Source organism: Nicotiana tomentosiformis, chromosome 6 (genome assembly GCF_000390325.3).
Source record: "Nicotiana tomentosiformis chromosome 6, ASM39032v3, whole genome shotgun sequence".
NCBI lineage: Eukaryota > Viridiplantae > Streptophyta > Magnoliopsida > Solanales > Solanaceae > Nicotiana > Nicotiana tomentosiformis.
This window is the reverse complement of record NC_090817.1, coordinates 128,491,792-128,507,063: the sequence shown is the minus strand read 5'-3', so window position 1 is coordinate 128,507,063 and position 15,272 is coordinate 128,491,792. Positions and strand designations below refer to the sequence as shown.

General features: G+C 36.8%; 3 protein-coding genes and 1 long non-coding RNA gene across 5 annotated transcripts in view; 2 read left to right on the top strand and 2 right to left on the bottom strand.

Moving 5' to 3' along the window:
• The first annotated feature begins 84 nt into the window (after positions 1-84).
• Positions 85-3,855, top strand: LOC104114895 (putative pentatricopeptide repeat-containing protein At1g17630). The gene is made up of 2 exons (XM_033660956.2): positions 85-2,635; positions 2,900-3,855. The coding sequence occupies exon 1, from the start codon at positions 284-286 to the stop codon at positions 2,462-2,464; it is 2,181 nt and encodes a 726-aa protein (XP_033516847.1). The 5' UTR covers positions 85-283; the 3' UTR covers positions 2,465-2,635; positions 2,900-3,855.
• Positions 626-5,283, bottom strand: LOC104114894 (LOB domain-containing protein 22). Its single transcript, XM_009625440.4, has 2 exons — positions 4,349-5,283; positions 626-3,811 (listed from the first exon to the last, which is right to left on the bottom strand). The coding sequence occupies exons 1-2, from the start codon at positions 5,281-5,283 to the stop codon at positions 3,769-3,771; spliced, it is 978 nt and encodes a 325-aa protein (XP_009623735.1). The 3' UTR covers positions 626-3,768.
• Positions 5,284-6,910: 1,627 nt separating this feature from the next.
• On the top strand, positions 6,911-7,885 carry LOC138893411 (uncharacterized). The gene is made up of 2 exons (XR_011408852.1): positions 6,911-7,088; positions 7,470-7,885. It is a non-coding gene; the product is annotated as an uncharacterized lncRNA (long non-coding RNA).
• Positions 7,886-8,030: 145 nt separating this feature from the next.
• LOC104114898 (beta-galactosidase 17) overlaps positions 8,031-15,272 on the bottom strand; it is a 39,693-nt gene continuing 32,451 nt past the window's right edge. Inside the window, exons 8-19 of one of the 2 annotated variants that reach the window (XM_070177801.1) lie at positions 14,254-14,344; positions 14,058-14,175; positions 13,887-13,982; positions 13,764-13,812; positions 12,357-12,544; positions 12,185-12,256; positions 11,590-11,739; positions 10,145-10,195; positions 9,174-9,339; positions 8,931-9,064; positions 8,756-8,821; positions 8,031-8,295 (exon numbers count right to left, since the gene is read on the bottom strand). In XM_070177801.1, the coding sequence (XP_070033902.1) occupies positions 8,206-8,295; positions 8,756-8,821; positions 8,931-9,064; positions 9,174-9,339; positions 10,145-10,195; positions 11,590-11,739; positions 12,185-12,256; positions 12,357-12,544; positions 13,764-13,812; positions 13,887-13,982; positions 14,058-14,175; positions 14,254-14,344 (1,271 nt within the window). In that variant the 3' untranslated portion in view covers positions 8,031-8,205. Of the gene's footprint in view, positions 8,485-8,755; positions 8,822-8,930; positions 9,065-9,173; positions 9,340-10,144; positions 10,196-11,589; positions 11,740-12,184; positions 12,257-12,356; positions 12,545-13,763; positions 13,813-13,886; positions 13,983-14,057; positions 14,176-14,253; positions 14,345-15,272 lie in introns of both variants that reach the window. The other variant, XM_070177800.1, reaches the window with a different exon arrangement.

Sequence of the window (15,272 nt, the reverse complement as noted above, 5' to 3'; positions counted from 1 at the left end):
TAATTTCTATTATAAACTAAAGATATAAGTTGCATCAAGATACAAGAAATATCAAAGAAAAGTATAATAGAAGAGAATTAAGACACTGCTCTGAATATTTCAGCCTTAGAAGCAATTTTTTCACTACTGAACTTTCATTAATCCAAAACTGAAGTCGCAACAAAGAATACACGCGTCAATCACATTGAATAATTTTCCGTCCAATTTAGCCATTGCACAAGCTGCTGTACATACGTAATAGTGTGTATTCTCTATAAAGAAACAATTTTTCGACGAGGAGGATATGCTTCACTGCCGTTGGTCAAGGCGTCTCACTTCCCTCCCTCCATTTTTTTCACTTTCCACAACTTCAATTTTCAACCTTTTTCATTCCCTTCCTTCACCCAATCATTCCCACAACACCCAAAATCATCTCCTTGACTTCTTGGACCACCTACTTCAACAATGCAGTCTTTATAATCTTAAACAACTGAAGCAAATCCATGCAAAGTTCATAATTACTGGTTCATCAAACTCTTCTTTTATAGCTGCCAGACTCATATCCGTTTACGCTAAATTTGGGATTCTCAATGAAGCCCAAAAAGTATTTGAAACCTGCCCAACTGAGTGTTTCTCGAATTTGCTGTTATGGAATTCGATCTTGAGGGCTAACGTATCTCATGGAAAATGTGAAAAGGTTGTAAAGCTTTATATTAAAATGTGTGAGTTTGGTAATTTGGCTGATGGGTTTGGTTTTCCGTTAATTATTAGGGCATGTGGTATGTTGGGTGACCATAATGTCTGCAGCATAGTGCATTGTCATGTTGTACAAATGGGTTTTCGAGATCATCTTCACGTTGGAAATGAATTGATGAACATGTATGGGAAGATCGGGCGAATCGAAATTGCACATAAAGTGTTTGATAGAATGACCGTGAGAACTCAAATATCATGGAACATTATTGTTTCGGGTTTTGCGCAGAACTTTGACTGTGATGCTGCATACAAGACGTTTCTGCGAATGGAGTCTGAGGGGTTTGAACCAAATTCTGTCACTTGGACATCGTTGTTATCGAGTTTTGCTAGGTGTAGACGTCATGAGGATACGTGGAAACTTTATGTTCTGATGAGAAAGAAAGAAGTTGAAGTTACTGCTGAGGCACTTGCTGTAGTGATATCAGTTTGTGTTAGTGACGATGTGATTGATAAGTGTGAGACCGTACATGGATATGTTATTAAGGGGGGCTTTGAAAATAATTCTATTGTGACAAACTCATTATTGTGTACGTACGGGAAAAGTGGTGCTGTGAAACAGGCTGAATGTCTGTTCTCTGGTTTGCAATTAAAGACCATAGTGACCTGGAATTCATTAGTATCTTGTTATGCAGAATCAGGTTTATGCAATGAGGCATATTCTTTATTTTTGCAGTTACAAGAGTTAAATGATCCAACGATGAAACCTAACGTCATAAGTTGGAGTGCTGTTATAGGGGCATTTGCTATGGTTGAGAGGCATGAGGAGTCTTTAGAAATCTTTCGAAGTATGCAAGTTGCTAGAGTTTTGGCCAATGATGTTACAATGTCGAGTGTTTTATCAGTCTGTGCAGAGCTTTCAAACTTCCGTCTTGGTATGGAAGTCCATGGTAATTCAGTACGGTTTCTAATGGACAAAAATTCTTTGGTGGGAAATGGGTTGGTTAATATGTACATGAAGTGTGGTAGTCTGCAGAAAGGGAACATAATATTTGAGGGAATAGGAAAAAAGGATTTAATTTCATGGAACACAATGATTTCTGGCTTTGGAATGCATGGACTTGGTGCTAATGCCCTAGAAACATTTGAACAGATGATTAACGCTGGAACTAAGCCAGATGAAGTTACTTTTGTTGCAGTTCTTTCTGCATGTGGCCATGCAGGCCTTGTTGACGAGGGGAATAAAGTTTTCGATCAGATAAAGAAAGTGTTTGGAATTGAACCACAAATGGAGCATTATGCTTGTATGGTAGATCTTCTTGGCCGTGCTGGGCTTTTGCAGCGGGCTAGTGAAATGGTGCAAAACATGCCAATGAGGCCCAATGTCTGTGTCTGGGGAGCACTACTTAACTCTTGTAGAATGCATAAAAACACAGAAGTTGCAGAAGAAACCGCTGCTCAGATTTTCAACATTGAGTCCGAGATGACGGGGAGCTACATGTTGCTCTGTAATTTATATGCTGGAAATGGAAGGTGGAAAGATTCAGCAAATGTGAGGATATCAGCAAAGACACAGGGTTTGAAAAAAGCTCCAGGACAAAGTTGGATTGAGGTGAAAAAGAAGGTTTATATGTTCTTAGCAGGGCAACCTATGGACTCGGGGATGGAAGATGTTCATATAATGCTTAATATTCTAAGCCTTCATATGGCTAAGGAAGAATTCATGGCCCAAAAGAGCTCTGCTTTACAATGTGCAGAAGAACAAGAATCTTATCTGTATTTGACATCATGAAGAATTCACTGTCCATATTCAATGCTGGAAAACTACGATCTGATCTCTAAACCCACTCAAAGCCATTTGCAGAACTTATTTGAACAGCTGATCTCCCTTCCAGTCTTTCTATCTATATATTTCATGGGCCAACCATATACGAGTTTGCTGTGCAGTCACTTCATTGCTCAGGTATGTGCGATTTCACTTCCCAGAGAAAAAGGTGTCCGCATCTTGATATATCTTTTCTTAGTACAATTTCGTTTTTGCTATTGTGAAGTCTCAATACATATCTTAAAAGTAATAAATGTTCACTAATCTGCTGTATGAGCTCATGATAATTTGGGTCCAAATCGGATGAGCCTGCATGCTGGATGGGATTCGGTTGACTTTAGTACAAAAAGGATTAATTAGATTGAACCAATACATTTATGATTTAATATTTGATTTGCCCAGGCTCGAAATGCCATGTCACAAGGAGCTGATGAGCTTGCAGAAACTGGGAAATTATAAAAGGAGCAATGGCAAAACTTTGGCAGAAAGTCATTTATGGTTGCTGCAAGTATAACTGATTTCTTAGTTTCTTATACAAACTGGTAATTGGATGCCGTCGAAACTGAAGTCTCATTTATTTTAAGCTGCATATAAAGGAAATGGTGTTTTTCATGAGCTGGAAATGGTGAAAAATGATGAAGCTTGGCCTTCTTTGTACCTCGATTTTTCACAGACAAGGAAGAATGTGAAATTTGTATCAAAGGCAGTTGCTTCAGAATAGTGAATATACAGTACCACTAGCATTTGACTCATGAAACCTCAATCCTATCTGCAAGTAATTTCTTGGTTTGCGAATTTATCATCACATGCCTAAACTCATGCAACCTTTCTTTTCCAGTTTTTGTATCAAGGAATCAGAATAGTGAATGTACACCACCACTATCATTTGACTCATGCAGTCAGAAGTAAATAAGCAAATCTAGTTTCTTGTACTGCCAATTTATTGTCACATGTCTAAACTTATGAACCTTTGCTTTTCAGTAAAACCATATGGATTGGAACTGCATGAACTTTACGATGAGTGAAGACCCCTGCAGACCAATTGGTAGCTAGTTTTGCATACCGATTGATTGTTTGGCACTTAAAAGAAAGGAAGAACAAAATATACACTGCTCATTGGGAGTTCGGGCAAAATTGTGAAGTCAGTCGACTCTTAAGAAATTTCCTCTTGCGGATCTCTCTACTACAAAAATTCAGCGAAGTACAGTTTTGTGAAGGTAAACAGAGTAGCAGCACCTTTAGATCTTGATCTTCGAGCATGTGGAAAGGATTCACTCTCTTCCTTCGATGGGACTATGTTCCCTTGTTGAATAGCTTCATCATTGTGCAATGAACAAGTGTCAAAACTATGTTCCAAATACTGAAAGAATTAAAGATAAAGGAGAGCAACTCTTAATATGCCATAATCCTGTTCTTCTCTTGTTTTATTGTCTTTTCTTCTTAATGGCTACACTAGGGTTAATCGGGGATTATATGTTGAGTTGTTTTGAGTTTAAAATGGTTAAAAAACTAAAAAGCGACTCAGAATTTACGTTGTAGATCCTGTAATTTTAAATAACATTTATATATTTTATAGTATATTACAATGCGAAGAAGTACTGTAGAAATGCATGAAGATCCACTCAATAAAACAATAATCTACTCTTTTTCCCTTTAACTGATCAAGCTATGGTAACAGACAAATGAAAATCAACGATTTATATGTTATCCAAATTCATCATTTGATCCTTGAGCTCATTTAAATGCTTAAACTCGAGATAAAATAATCAAAGCACGGATGTTCTTAGAAACATCAACATACGTATCTGAAGGGGAAAAAGAATAAAAAACAAAATGCATGTAATTACTAACCTGTGTTGATCAAAGGCTTGGTCATGTTCGAAACTTAGGCCTTCTCCTCCAAAACCTGAAATCCCCTCCAGAATAGGCTTAATATTGTCACATTGGTCATAAACAGAAAGCTGCTTCATCAAAGAATTAGGCGCCGATGTAGACGTGGATTCTTGTTCGTGCAAGCTCCAAGGGAAGTTAATATCTGCTAAATCTAATTGGCCATCTTGAATTTCATCATATTGCTGATCATCTTCACCTTTCTGACAACTAGTATGATTATAATAACTATGAGGATGGTAGTCTACAGTCTGTTGATCATACGAAGATGCATTATTATTCACCAATGGATCTGCCTGATTCACGACACCATCACAATTATTATCATTGAATGATTCCTCAGTTGCATGATGATCTGCTAATATCTGTTGTTCTGAGGCAGCAGCAGCAACAGCCTGTGCTCTGCAGTAGGCGAGTTGATGAAGAACGATATCCAACTCTGCTTTGCAATAATCAATGTGGCGTTGCAGGTCTCGAATGATACGATAACAACCACCAACAGGGTCATTGGCACGAACGTCGGATTGGAAGATGATGGTGCGCATGGCTTCGTCTTTTAGAGGTTGATCAAGGTGGCGAATGATCTTGGTAATGTTGCTGACCCCAAACAATTTATGTGCGTTGAGGAATTGGCGTTGGCGATCGTGAGGAAAATAAGGGGCAAGAACGCAGTCCGGGGCACACTTCCGACGTTGATATTTGCACGCAGCACAAGCTTGGCCTGCACCGTTGACACGAAGAAGAACGTTCTTGTTCTTGTTATTGTTGTTGTTGTTATTGTTAACGCGCTTAGTACTATAGTTATGATTAAGATTATTAGCAGTGGTGAATGTTGTATGAATAGTGTGGGGGTGATTAGGAATGGGGGTGCTAATGGTGGTCATTTGATTCTGCATATTGTAATTATTATTATAAGTTTTTGATTTGTTTTGCAAGGAGATTTGTGCTGCGTCTCCGGCGGGGATGGAGAAAGAGGATTAGATAGAGAGCTTTCTTTTGAGTTCCTCCCTTCTTTTCTCCTTGCTAATGTAACCAACTTACACCAAATGAGAGGTTCACAAAGCTTCTTTATATTGACATAAACAAACATGTATAGTGATTTGATCTCTCTCTTTCTCTCTATACGCCTACACACGATATTGTAATTTAGTATCCTATAATAATGGTTAAAATGCTTTGATAAATAATGAAAGGTTAAAGTGGCTGTGGTTTTTTCTTAATTAACAAAACGAAGAAAAAAACAAAGTGAAAAGGGAAGCTTTCTTGTGGAAATGTGAATATCTATATAATAAATGTTTCTTCCGACTTCCAAGAGCAATTTATTTGTGGTACCTGAGGTAATATAATTTTTTGTCCCTATTTTTATTAGATATACATATAATACCCTAATTCTAATGGAGTAAACATATTCACAAGCAGAACACCGTGAAGTTATGTGTGGCTTTATTGAAGGTTAGATGACTGCTCATTTCTTCTTCAACTTGGAAAGAAAAAAAATTCATATTACATTGATGTAAAAATGCGCGCCCCCCCCCCCCCCCCCCCCAAAAAAAAAAAAAATTCAATCTTTATATGCATATGAAGTTAGTCTTTTCTAATTAAAAGAGTTGGTTATACTTCATTTCAACATGTAAGATAGGATTTATTTCCTTTTGATAGTTGTTATCTAAACTGGAACTATCTTGATTAGTTCAAAAGAATATTCATTGAATACTAAACGCTCAAGAAACAATAAATGTTCCTACTTTATCGTTTGTAAAACTTTTGTGTTGATGCTTAAACTAGTAATATTCATGAGAGATAGTCGAAGTAGTTAAAACTAACAAAAAGAATGAACTTAATATAAACAAGAAATACATACAATGTATAGCGACGATACGTATTGTATGAGTTGGTGTTCTGCCATGTTGACTTTCCTTTTATAAAGGGATTCATCTTTTATATTGCTGGAGACTCTAGGATTACTTCGGATTGATATATGACAAAAAAATGCTAATTGTGGATAGACAATTGTAAATGGTAATTGTCTATCCACAACTAGCATTTTGTGTCATATATATATATATATATATATATATATAAACATTTGATCGTAAACCCAATCAATTATACTAAGGTAGTCATTTTTCTCGTTTGTGATAGGTAATTGATTGACATTAGTGAGACCATTTGTTAATAGAATAAAGAATATGTATGTGTTACGTGGTTAAATTTTTTTAAAAAAATATCCAAAACACTTAATGGTATGACGCATGAATTATTCGTACTCAGACCACCACTTAAGTGCAAATAAATGAGGGCTTACACCAACTTCAATTAGACACTTGGGGAAGTTTACGACCAGGTGGGACATTTATATGTACTCATGAATAGACAACTAGAGAGAAATGTTTTTTTTTTTTGAATATAATATTTTTTTCATACTGATTACATTAAAGAGAAATGCTACACTGCATATAAGAAAGGTTAAAATCTAGCGTGTCTACAGCCACAAGGGAAAGAGAGGCGCTGAGCGAGGTGTTCGTAAGACGTTTTACACTTGTGGTTTTACATTCAATTCATGTTGTCCCCAATTCCCAAACTCCCCAAAAGAAAAAGTATACACAATTAATTGATCATTACACATACTAAAATTTTGGCTGAAGAAAAAAGGAGGTGTAATCTTTAAGAGTTTGGAAATTATTCAATATTGAAGGCTTAGGTTTGGATCATTTCTCAACTGCTCTAATTACATAAAAATCAATATTACCTATCTTTATGATCTATGATCAAGCAAAATATACTTATATGTTTTCAAGAAAATGTTATTCTTGAGTAGCTTTTGCAAGTATTCACGTTCATGTTGAAATTGTTATTCCATCCCATGGCATCTGGCAAGTGTCATTTCATATATGAAATTGGATAATTCATGTAGTAGAGGGAAAGAAAAAAAAATACTGAGCTTACAGAAACTAACCACAATATTATTACGTGCAAATATTTCTAGGAATGTCTTTTTAACTTTCTTTGTTACTTTAACAAGATCAATGTTTTGTTTTCTGATTTTGATTTGAGCTTTAATAATCTGCTCTGTTTCATATAGGAAGACAAATAAATATGGAGGTAAAACCAGCAGTTCCTGTGAGGGCCATCCTTGTTGGAGGAATTGCTGCATTTGCAAAAATAGGCGGTGCTGTTAAAGCTGCTGGAGGTATAAAAGTAGGTGCAGCTGCAGCAACTGCTGCCATTTCAGGATCCAAGCAACAAGCAAAAACTGCTTCTCAGCACTCATCAAAATGATGCTCTCTCTGAAGAATGGTGTAGAGCTAGTGATTCCCATTTCAGCTAGTGATCCTTTTCTTTCAATATAATGTATTTCAGTAAAAATTATAAGTTATAGAATAGTGATGTTACTAGTTGGATAGTATACAGTTTTTGTCATCACTTTGTTTTATAGTACACTGGGAATCAGGGAATGTATTCTGGCCTATGAATAAAGAATATTTGTGGCTTTACTGCTACTATCTGGTTCTATAAATTATGATGGTGCATCCAGAAGATGTAAGTTTAAGGTTGAAACTCTACCCACTGCCTGAGTAACCATCAAACATTTTTGACCGAAAGCCAAGGTCCTAACAAATTAGAACAAGTAATTTCTAACGGGTGAAGAACTAAAACATGGTCTGATCAATATGTAACCAGACGCATTATTTTTTGCTCACAATGATTCAACATCAACTCAACTCATTCAAGATCTCCACCCACATTTTGGGCGAGAAAGCTGTGTTTCTCCACGGTAAAATAATATTACTGCGTTGGAAGTTAAGAGTACAAACTATTCACACACATGATACACTCGACCACCAAAAGATGCTTGGTCCAAAGTCAGATGCTCCACCTTTCCATTGTTTCCGGTACACATCCTCGTGCTGTTTAGGAACCGACGCATGGACACAGTGTTAGCTACTAAGATGATAATCAAACATCCCAGGTTTGGCAAATACATGATGATGTCAGATTTGATGCACTTTTGAATTTGTGGAACCACATGTGAAATCTGGATGGTCAACTGAGGTCACAAACAACTCAGCATTTGGAACCTCTAACTCAAGAATGACCTAGATGTAAGACAAGAAATGTACTTGCATGAGAACTATTCAAGGTTTATTCATCTAACAACATCTAAAAGATAGAGGACCCTGAAGAAATTAGTGTAATTAGTCTAAAATAATAATGTCGGGAAACAACGCAGGTTCAATCTGGAAACTCAATTTGCTTCCCGCAGAAAAAAATCCAATAATAAACTACTATCTACCACCAAATTCTTCCTTTAATACGAGATAGAAAGAAGAAACGCATGATAAATACCATAACTTCTCAATGACATACCAAGAGGTTTTTCCCTTTGTGCAGGAATGGAGCGGGAACATAAAGGTTACACTGTGGCCCAAAGGACTGCAAAGAGCCAAATAGAAAATTCCATTGAGAAATGAAAGAATTTCAGGATTTTATTATCTGACCACTAAAAAGAAATACCTACAGAAATAAAAAAAGCAAATTTTACCGGCCAAAATCGTCCTATATTATATCCATTGATAAATGCAACCCCTTTACTCCAGCCACGAAATGACAAAAAAGTGTCTTTCACTTCATCAACTGTAAGATGACCAGCGTAGAAAGCTGGCTCTGGATGATAAACTGCGAAAGAATGAATAGTGTCATTATCCCCTATACTCTTGCACTCTGATGAATCAACCAACTGTAGGACCACTTGCACACACAGTTTTATTACTGAATCCAAACTTACTTATTCTATTTTTCAGATTCTTCCGCACAGAACTTCCAAGGTTGGTGTATGCATCTGAAATAACAGAATTAATCTGTTGATCCTCATTCAGGTTGTGAAAAGGAATAGGCAACATTTTCCACTTATGCAGCGGCTCGCCATCTAAATAAACAGGAGACAGTATACCCTGCAAAGCAAGTACACAGTTTACACCATTGTGATTGAGGAAGAAGACAGAAAAGAGGAGAGGAAACCAAAAAAGGAGAAGGGAAAAAACAATTTAAAACTAATAAATGACAGGAAAATGTGCTGAGGTAGATCAAGTGAACCTATAGAGGAATGGCAAAAACACTACATTATTCTTGTAAAGTATATGGTTTTATATAGTCTCACATTAGTTGAGACTTGAGAGTATGAACTGCAATATCCTTATATGATCTTGGACAATTCTCGCCTCACGAGCTACCCCTTAGGGGTTGAGTTATACTTCGACCCAGGTCCATTTTCTTAACATGGTACCGAAGCCAGGATCCATTCCTAACAATGGGTTACTCAATGTTGAGCTCCTATGTTATGTCATCCACACTCTAGATGTCCAACCTGGACGTACAGGGGGTGTTAAGAGTCCAACATTTGTTGAGGTATGGTTATAATCTCGTTATATGGTCTTGGACAATTCTCACCTCATGAGTTAGATTATTGAGTCAAGTTAAATCCAAGGTCAATTTTTCCAAGATTCTATTAGTTCGAGATCAAATTCTTGCTAGTCTAACTAATCTTACCTTTGAAGAAGTATCTACCAGACTTTTATCCATCTTTTCTCTACCTGAGGTAACATCTCACAAGACTTTTATGATGACTATTCAGTCTAAAGACTTTCATTTATGCAGACGTACACAAGTTTAGAACTGCTTCCCAGAATTCATGTGTAAAATGTGCCCGCAATACCTCAGAGGACAACAGAAGTTAATGCAGATCAACTCTTAACTTACCTTCTTGTCAAAAATATATTGCCCATAGTTTATACGCCCCATATTTTCTACCTGTAAAACAAAAATAATCACAAGTTAGAAAGATGAGATTTACTTTCATCATTCATGAGTAGCAAACTGAAAAGTGTACAAACTACTGGATATGGCAATTCCTATTAAGAATGATACGGTTAGTGCATTTTCTTTTTTCCTTTTTCCTTTTAGGAGAAATGCCCGTCACAGAGACTATGCAGTTGCTCCTTTTCGTTTGAGTTCTCTTCCTGTATAGTTGAACAGTAAACATTATCATTCCATGTTATGGACCAAACATTTCCTCTTTTCTTTTTTCTCATTCCCCAACTCCTACACCCAGCCTCTACCCTCTCTTGTTTCTTCTTGTTCTTTTCATTGCTTCATCTCCCCTTCCCCTCTTCCTCCTTTCCCCAATACAGTGCCCCCCCCCCCCCCTCTTTAGGTCTCCAAGCTCTGTTTTCCTTTATTTTCTTCTTTTTCCACCATATTCACGAACCCCGTCCCCGACCCCCCGGCTGGAATCTCCTTCCACAAACAATTAGTTTCTTCCTTTCTTTTTGCTTCATAACCACTAAACATAAGGAACAAATGCGTAGAAAGCAGGAAAGCAATAAATAGGGAAATTTGGGAATGAAAGAAAATACTACAAAAAAAAATACTGGAAGTAGGATCCCTCATATTAATTTATCTTACAAGTTTCAACAAAGACAATAGAATTTTTTGAAAATAGATCCTTTTCCTTTTTGTTGTTCTGATAATATTAGTAGAATTCATTAGGGAACACGCTGAGGACTCCAAAAAGGAGAAGAGATAGAAATGAAAAGGACTTTCTTCTGTCAACCACTTCACTGAAAACTTAAGGAGAGCTGTGCAAAAGCTGGTTTTTAAGAGTTTAGGGGTAAATTGATTCAAGAAAACGTTTAACGAGAAAGGTGCTAGGATGAGGAATGTCGGGAAGTAATAAAGTATTTCACCCTATTTTTATTCCTCATACATCTTCATAATATGGGTATATCAAAGCAGAAGAGCACAAGTTGGCAATAAAAAGGAAATACCGAATATGTACGTAAAAGGCATTCTTACGAGTCCTGTGGACCGTGTTGTTGTTCTGTTTTATATTAGGAGCACACAAGAATATGCATTTAGTGATTGAACAAAAACTACATATATGAAGTGCTCTTTGTAACTTCTTCTTTAATGTATACCATTTCTAAATAGGAACACCCTATTTTCATTACAACCCTGTAAAAAAGAGAAGTAGAAGCAGTAATTGTGATCCATGCCCTTAATTTTCAGAAAGAAGTTGCTTAAAATTTTATCAAAATCAATGAAAACTTCCATCTTCGGAATTCATAGTAAGGTGCATCTCCAGAAAGGATCACAGCATAACTCAAAAGCATTGCTAGACATGACGAACAGCGAGTACTACGTACCAGTATATAAATTTTGCTACCAGAAGAACATGGAGTATGAGGAAGCCTGATTGGAGTATTAGACCATCTAGCTATAGTGCCTACATATTTTGGAATTTCTTCATTGTTGTCTGAAGGGCATGAAATGAATACTTGCCCCCTGTCATGCACCTGCAAAATTATATTAAGACACTCCTTTGTACAATAACAGTGACATAAGCGCAAAAACAAACATAGCCGTAAATCAAATGTCATTTCCTTTCGAAAGAAAAAATTGACAAGCTCAGACCAAAGCCCAAAGAGGTTAACACACGGTAAGCCCCAGCAATCGGCTAGGCTGAGCTAGCAGGCATATTACACGATGGCCAAATTATATTGAAGATATTATTCAATTGCACAGAGATATAGCTTCTTAGTAAGGAGATGAAATTCAGTTAATACCTGCACCAATGACACACAAAGGGATAGCTCTAATCACATCAGTGAATTTCCAAAGTGGAAGTAGAAAAGAACTACAGTTGTTTAACTGAAAACCTTTTACCAGTACTAATTAAATGAAATAAGGAAACAGACAGACATAACGGAAACTTTCCAGTTATATGACAAAACCACTTACCTTTGGTATGAACAACAAATTTCCATTAGCTTTTGCTTTGTAATCAGAAACATAAAACATGAAGCCAAACATCTGAACAAGAAAAAACATTAAAATAGGTGGATCATATCAATCAGGCACTTTAATAACTCAGAACTATGAAACATGCATCCATGATAAGAGTATGTTATACCTGACCCAAAGACTCCATTGCAAGTGGGTCTTCAGATTCAGTGACACCATCAAAGTATTTAGTATCAATTATGTTGAACAGAGATTTAGTCTTCTGCAACTTAATAAGGCCATATGCTTTCTTTTCATTATTGGGAGGAACTGAGGCAAGAGGCGCTGCAGTATATTTAGCAATCACCCTCCGAAGAGCTGAAAGTTGATTAATGAAAGATAATGAAGTAGCTAACAAAAGTATCTTTAACCAATTAGTTGGAGATGGAAAATATTATCATAAGGTTAGAAAATGATTAAAGCTTATAACTGAAATTTGCTTTTCATTAAAGTGATATGGTTTTGATCACTTAAGTAAGACAGAAAACTGGTTCTTACTTCAGATTTATGGACAAAAGTTGAAGCTGCAACGAGCCCAAAAAAATTTTTTATTTTTATTTTATGTCCTGCCCACATGTGGGAATATACTGGGTATGTTGTTGTATAACAATGGTGTCCTGACCAATTTATGTGCATTTAGACTATTCCACCAGTTACCTATTAACTCCCACCAGCGCGTGCCTGGTAACTCTGCCCGCCAAGACTTAAGCAGATGGGAATAAATCACCTAACAATTGTTGCCTTGCTGGGATTTGAACCGCAGCTCCGATGGTTCTCATCCCACTTCATTGACGGCTAGGCCACATAGGTGGGTGTCAATGAGCCCAAATATTCTAAAGAGACATCTACTATTTTTTCCATCTTTGCTCCAAACAATGTTCTAAGGAAGTTCTGATTTGGACCTTTTGAGTCCTCTCATAAGTGACATACTCTAGTCAAGCCAATAAAGTTAGGCACATATGCCATATTTCTCTTGCAAGTTCATAGTGTAGCATTACATGATGGACTGATTCTTAATCTCTCACATACGTAGGATATGTCACACAATTTACCGGGAGTGCACTGAACAAGGGAATGGAATGCAAAGAAATACTTCTGTCAAGTCTTCTGAGCTTTGGTTACACTACTAAGAGGAAACACTTGATGAGATATAAAACAATTTGATCATTTGAGAGAGCAAAAATAGTCATCATTCACTTTCCAGGACTTTTTCTTTGTCCATGGAATTAAAAGTGTTTCTTCCTTCTATTTAACAAACAATACACCCTCCCCCCTACCAAGGAAAAAAGTAAAGAAGAAAAGAAAAACAGGAATAAGAGTCCAGACTGAAAAGAAAAAGGTCTTACACCCCCTCAATCCTCTAATCTTGAAAATTTCTGACCTTCCACCAGTAGGAAGTTCCATGGAAAGGGACAAACAAAAGATAAACAAAAACTTCAAAGAAAAGGTTCCATAATAAGATAACAGATGGCAAAGGAAAAACTTTGCCATGATAAAATTACAACAAGAGAACAGGTATATATTCAGATTAGTACACCTTGGTATTTTGGATTGTCAATGTCGCCAGATTCTTTGATAGGTGCATCCTGGACAAGGTCTTTAGTTTCATTACTATGATAGAGCAAGAAACTTTAATGAAAAATATCAGAAATTTCCTCACATAATCATAGGATGTAAGATCAGGTTTGTAATCAGACTCGTCTGCACCAGTATTTGCACCACTATAAAACCCAAAATTTGTTCCACCATGCGCCATCTAGGAGAAAAGAGTATATATCAGCTTGGTATCAAGTAATGATATGTCACCATAAACAGCAGAATTGGAACTCACGTAGAGCACAGCTGATCCATTTCTTGACAAGATCCGTTCTAAGTAAGTTGCTGTAACAGTTGCATCAGTATTTGCAACAAACTCTCCCCAGTGCGTGAGCCATCCAGTGTAGAACTCCCTAAATACCAAAACCTATCAACATCACCTATAGCAGCTGATGGCTTGATAAGAAAGGAGCAAACAAAAAGACACTAACGTAGAAAGAGGTGGTGATTTCCCTGGTGCATTGAACTCTTTTTGCAACTTAAAATTGGGCCATGGATCATCTCCAGTTGTAAAATCGACAGCTAAAGTAGAGAATCCATGATTAGAACCAAGCTGACAAGAACTTCCAAAGACAAATATAACAGAATATAAGGCAGCCAAATTCTCTACTATATATTTAAAAAATAACTTTTTGAGGAGGCTACATAACGTCCTATTTTATTATTCAATTTGATTATCAAGTAGAGATTATCATCTGAACTAGCCGCATTGACAGAGACAACAACATTTTTACTTGTTTCGAGTTGGTAAGGTTTATGGGTTGGTATTAACTGCTACCTGTGTTAATTTGTTCGTTAAATAGTTATATGTATATAACCCTAATCCCATATGTAGTAGGAGTAGAACATGTATTATATATAGGACTCATTGTATCATTGTCAATACATTAATAATATAATTGTCGGACTTATTAATTCTCACATGGTATCAGAGTATCGGTGAGAAACTCCGGAAAGGTCGGACAGTCGTTGTACATCAATTTCCGGCGACTTTTTCCAGATCCGATTGCGTCACCTCCCTATTGGTGAGTGTTGTGCTAAAACCAACACCACCAACATACTCAAAAGGCTCCGGCGACCAAACCCCAAGAAACCACCCCGGCAGAAACCCTAGCACGCGTCGTCACGCGCGCGTTGAATATCTGACGCCGGCGGCGCGTCTGTCACAAGCGCCGGCGCGTGGATTGTGTTCCAGTCAGTTTTTGACGAAAGTTCTTTTGGACAGTGTGTTCGACTGTCAATTCCGAGCCTATCCATTATATTTTATTTTTATTCCGATCACTTTCAATTTTTTCCGGCAGAAAAGTCCTGTTTCAACAAGATACAGTTGATTATTTTTATTACATGTTTCTAGACTTCTCTCCAATCCAACTATATCTTTGGGAATTGATGTATTTTGTTTCTAAAAGCACTGGTTCAGAGGTTCTGCAAATTCAAGCTTCATGATTAC

Coding starts and splice junctions, on each gene's coding strand:
- LOC104114895 (XM_033660956.2), top strand. CDS start 284: ATGCTTCACTGCCGTTGGTCAAGGCGTCTCACTTCCCTCCCTCCATTT.
- LOC104114894 (XM_009625440.4), bottom strand. CDS start 5,283: ATGCAGAATCAAATGACCACCATTAGCACCCCCATTCCTAATCACCCC. Junction 3,812..4,348: donor CAAGCCTTTGATCAACACAG/GTTAGTAATTAC, acceptor ACAATGATGAAG/CTATTCAACAAGGGAACATA.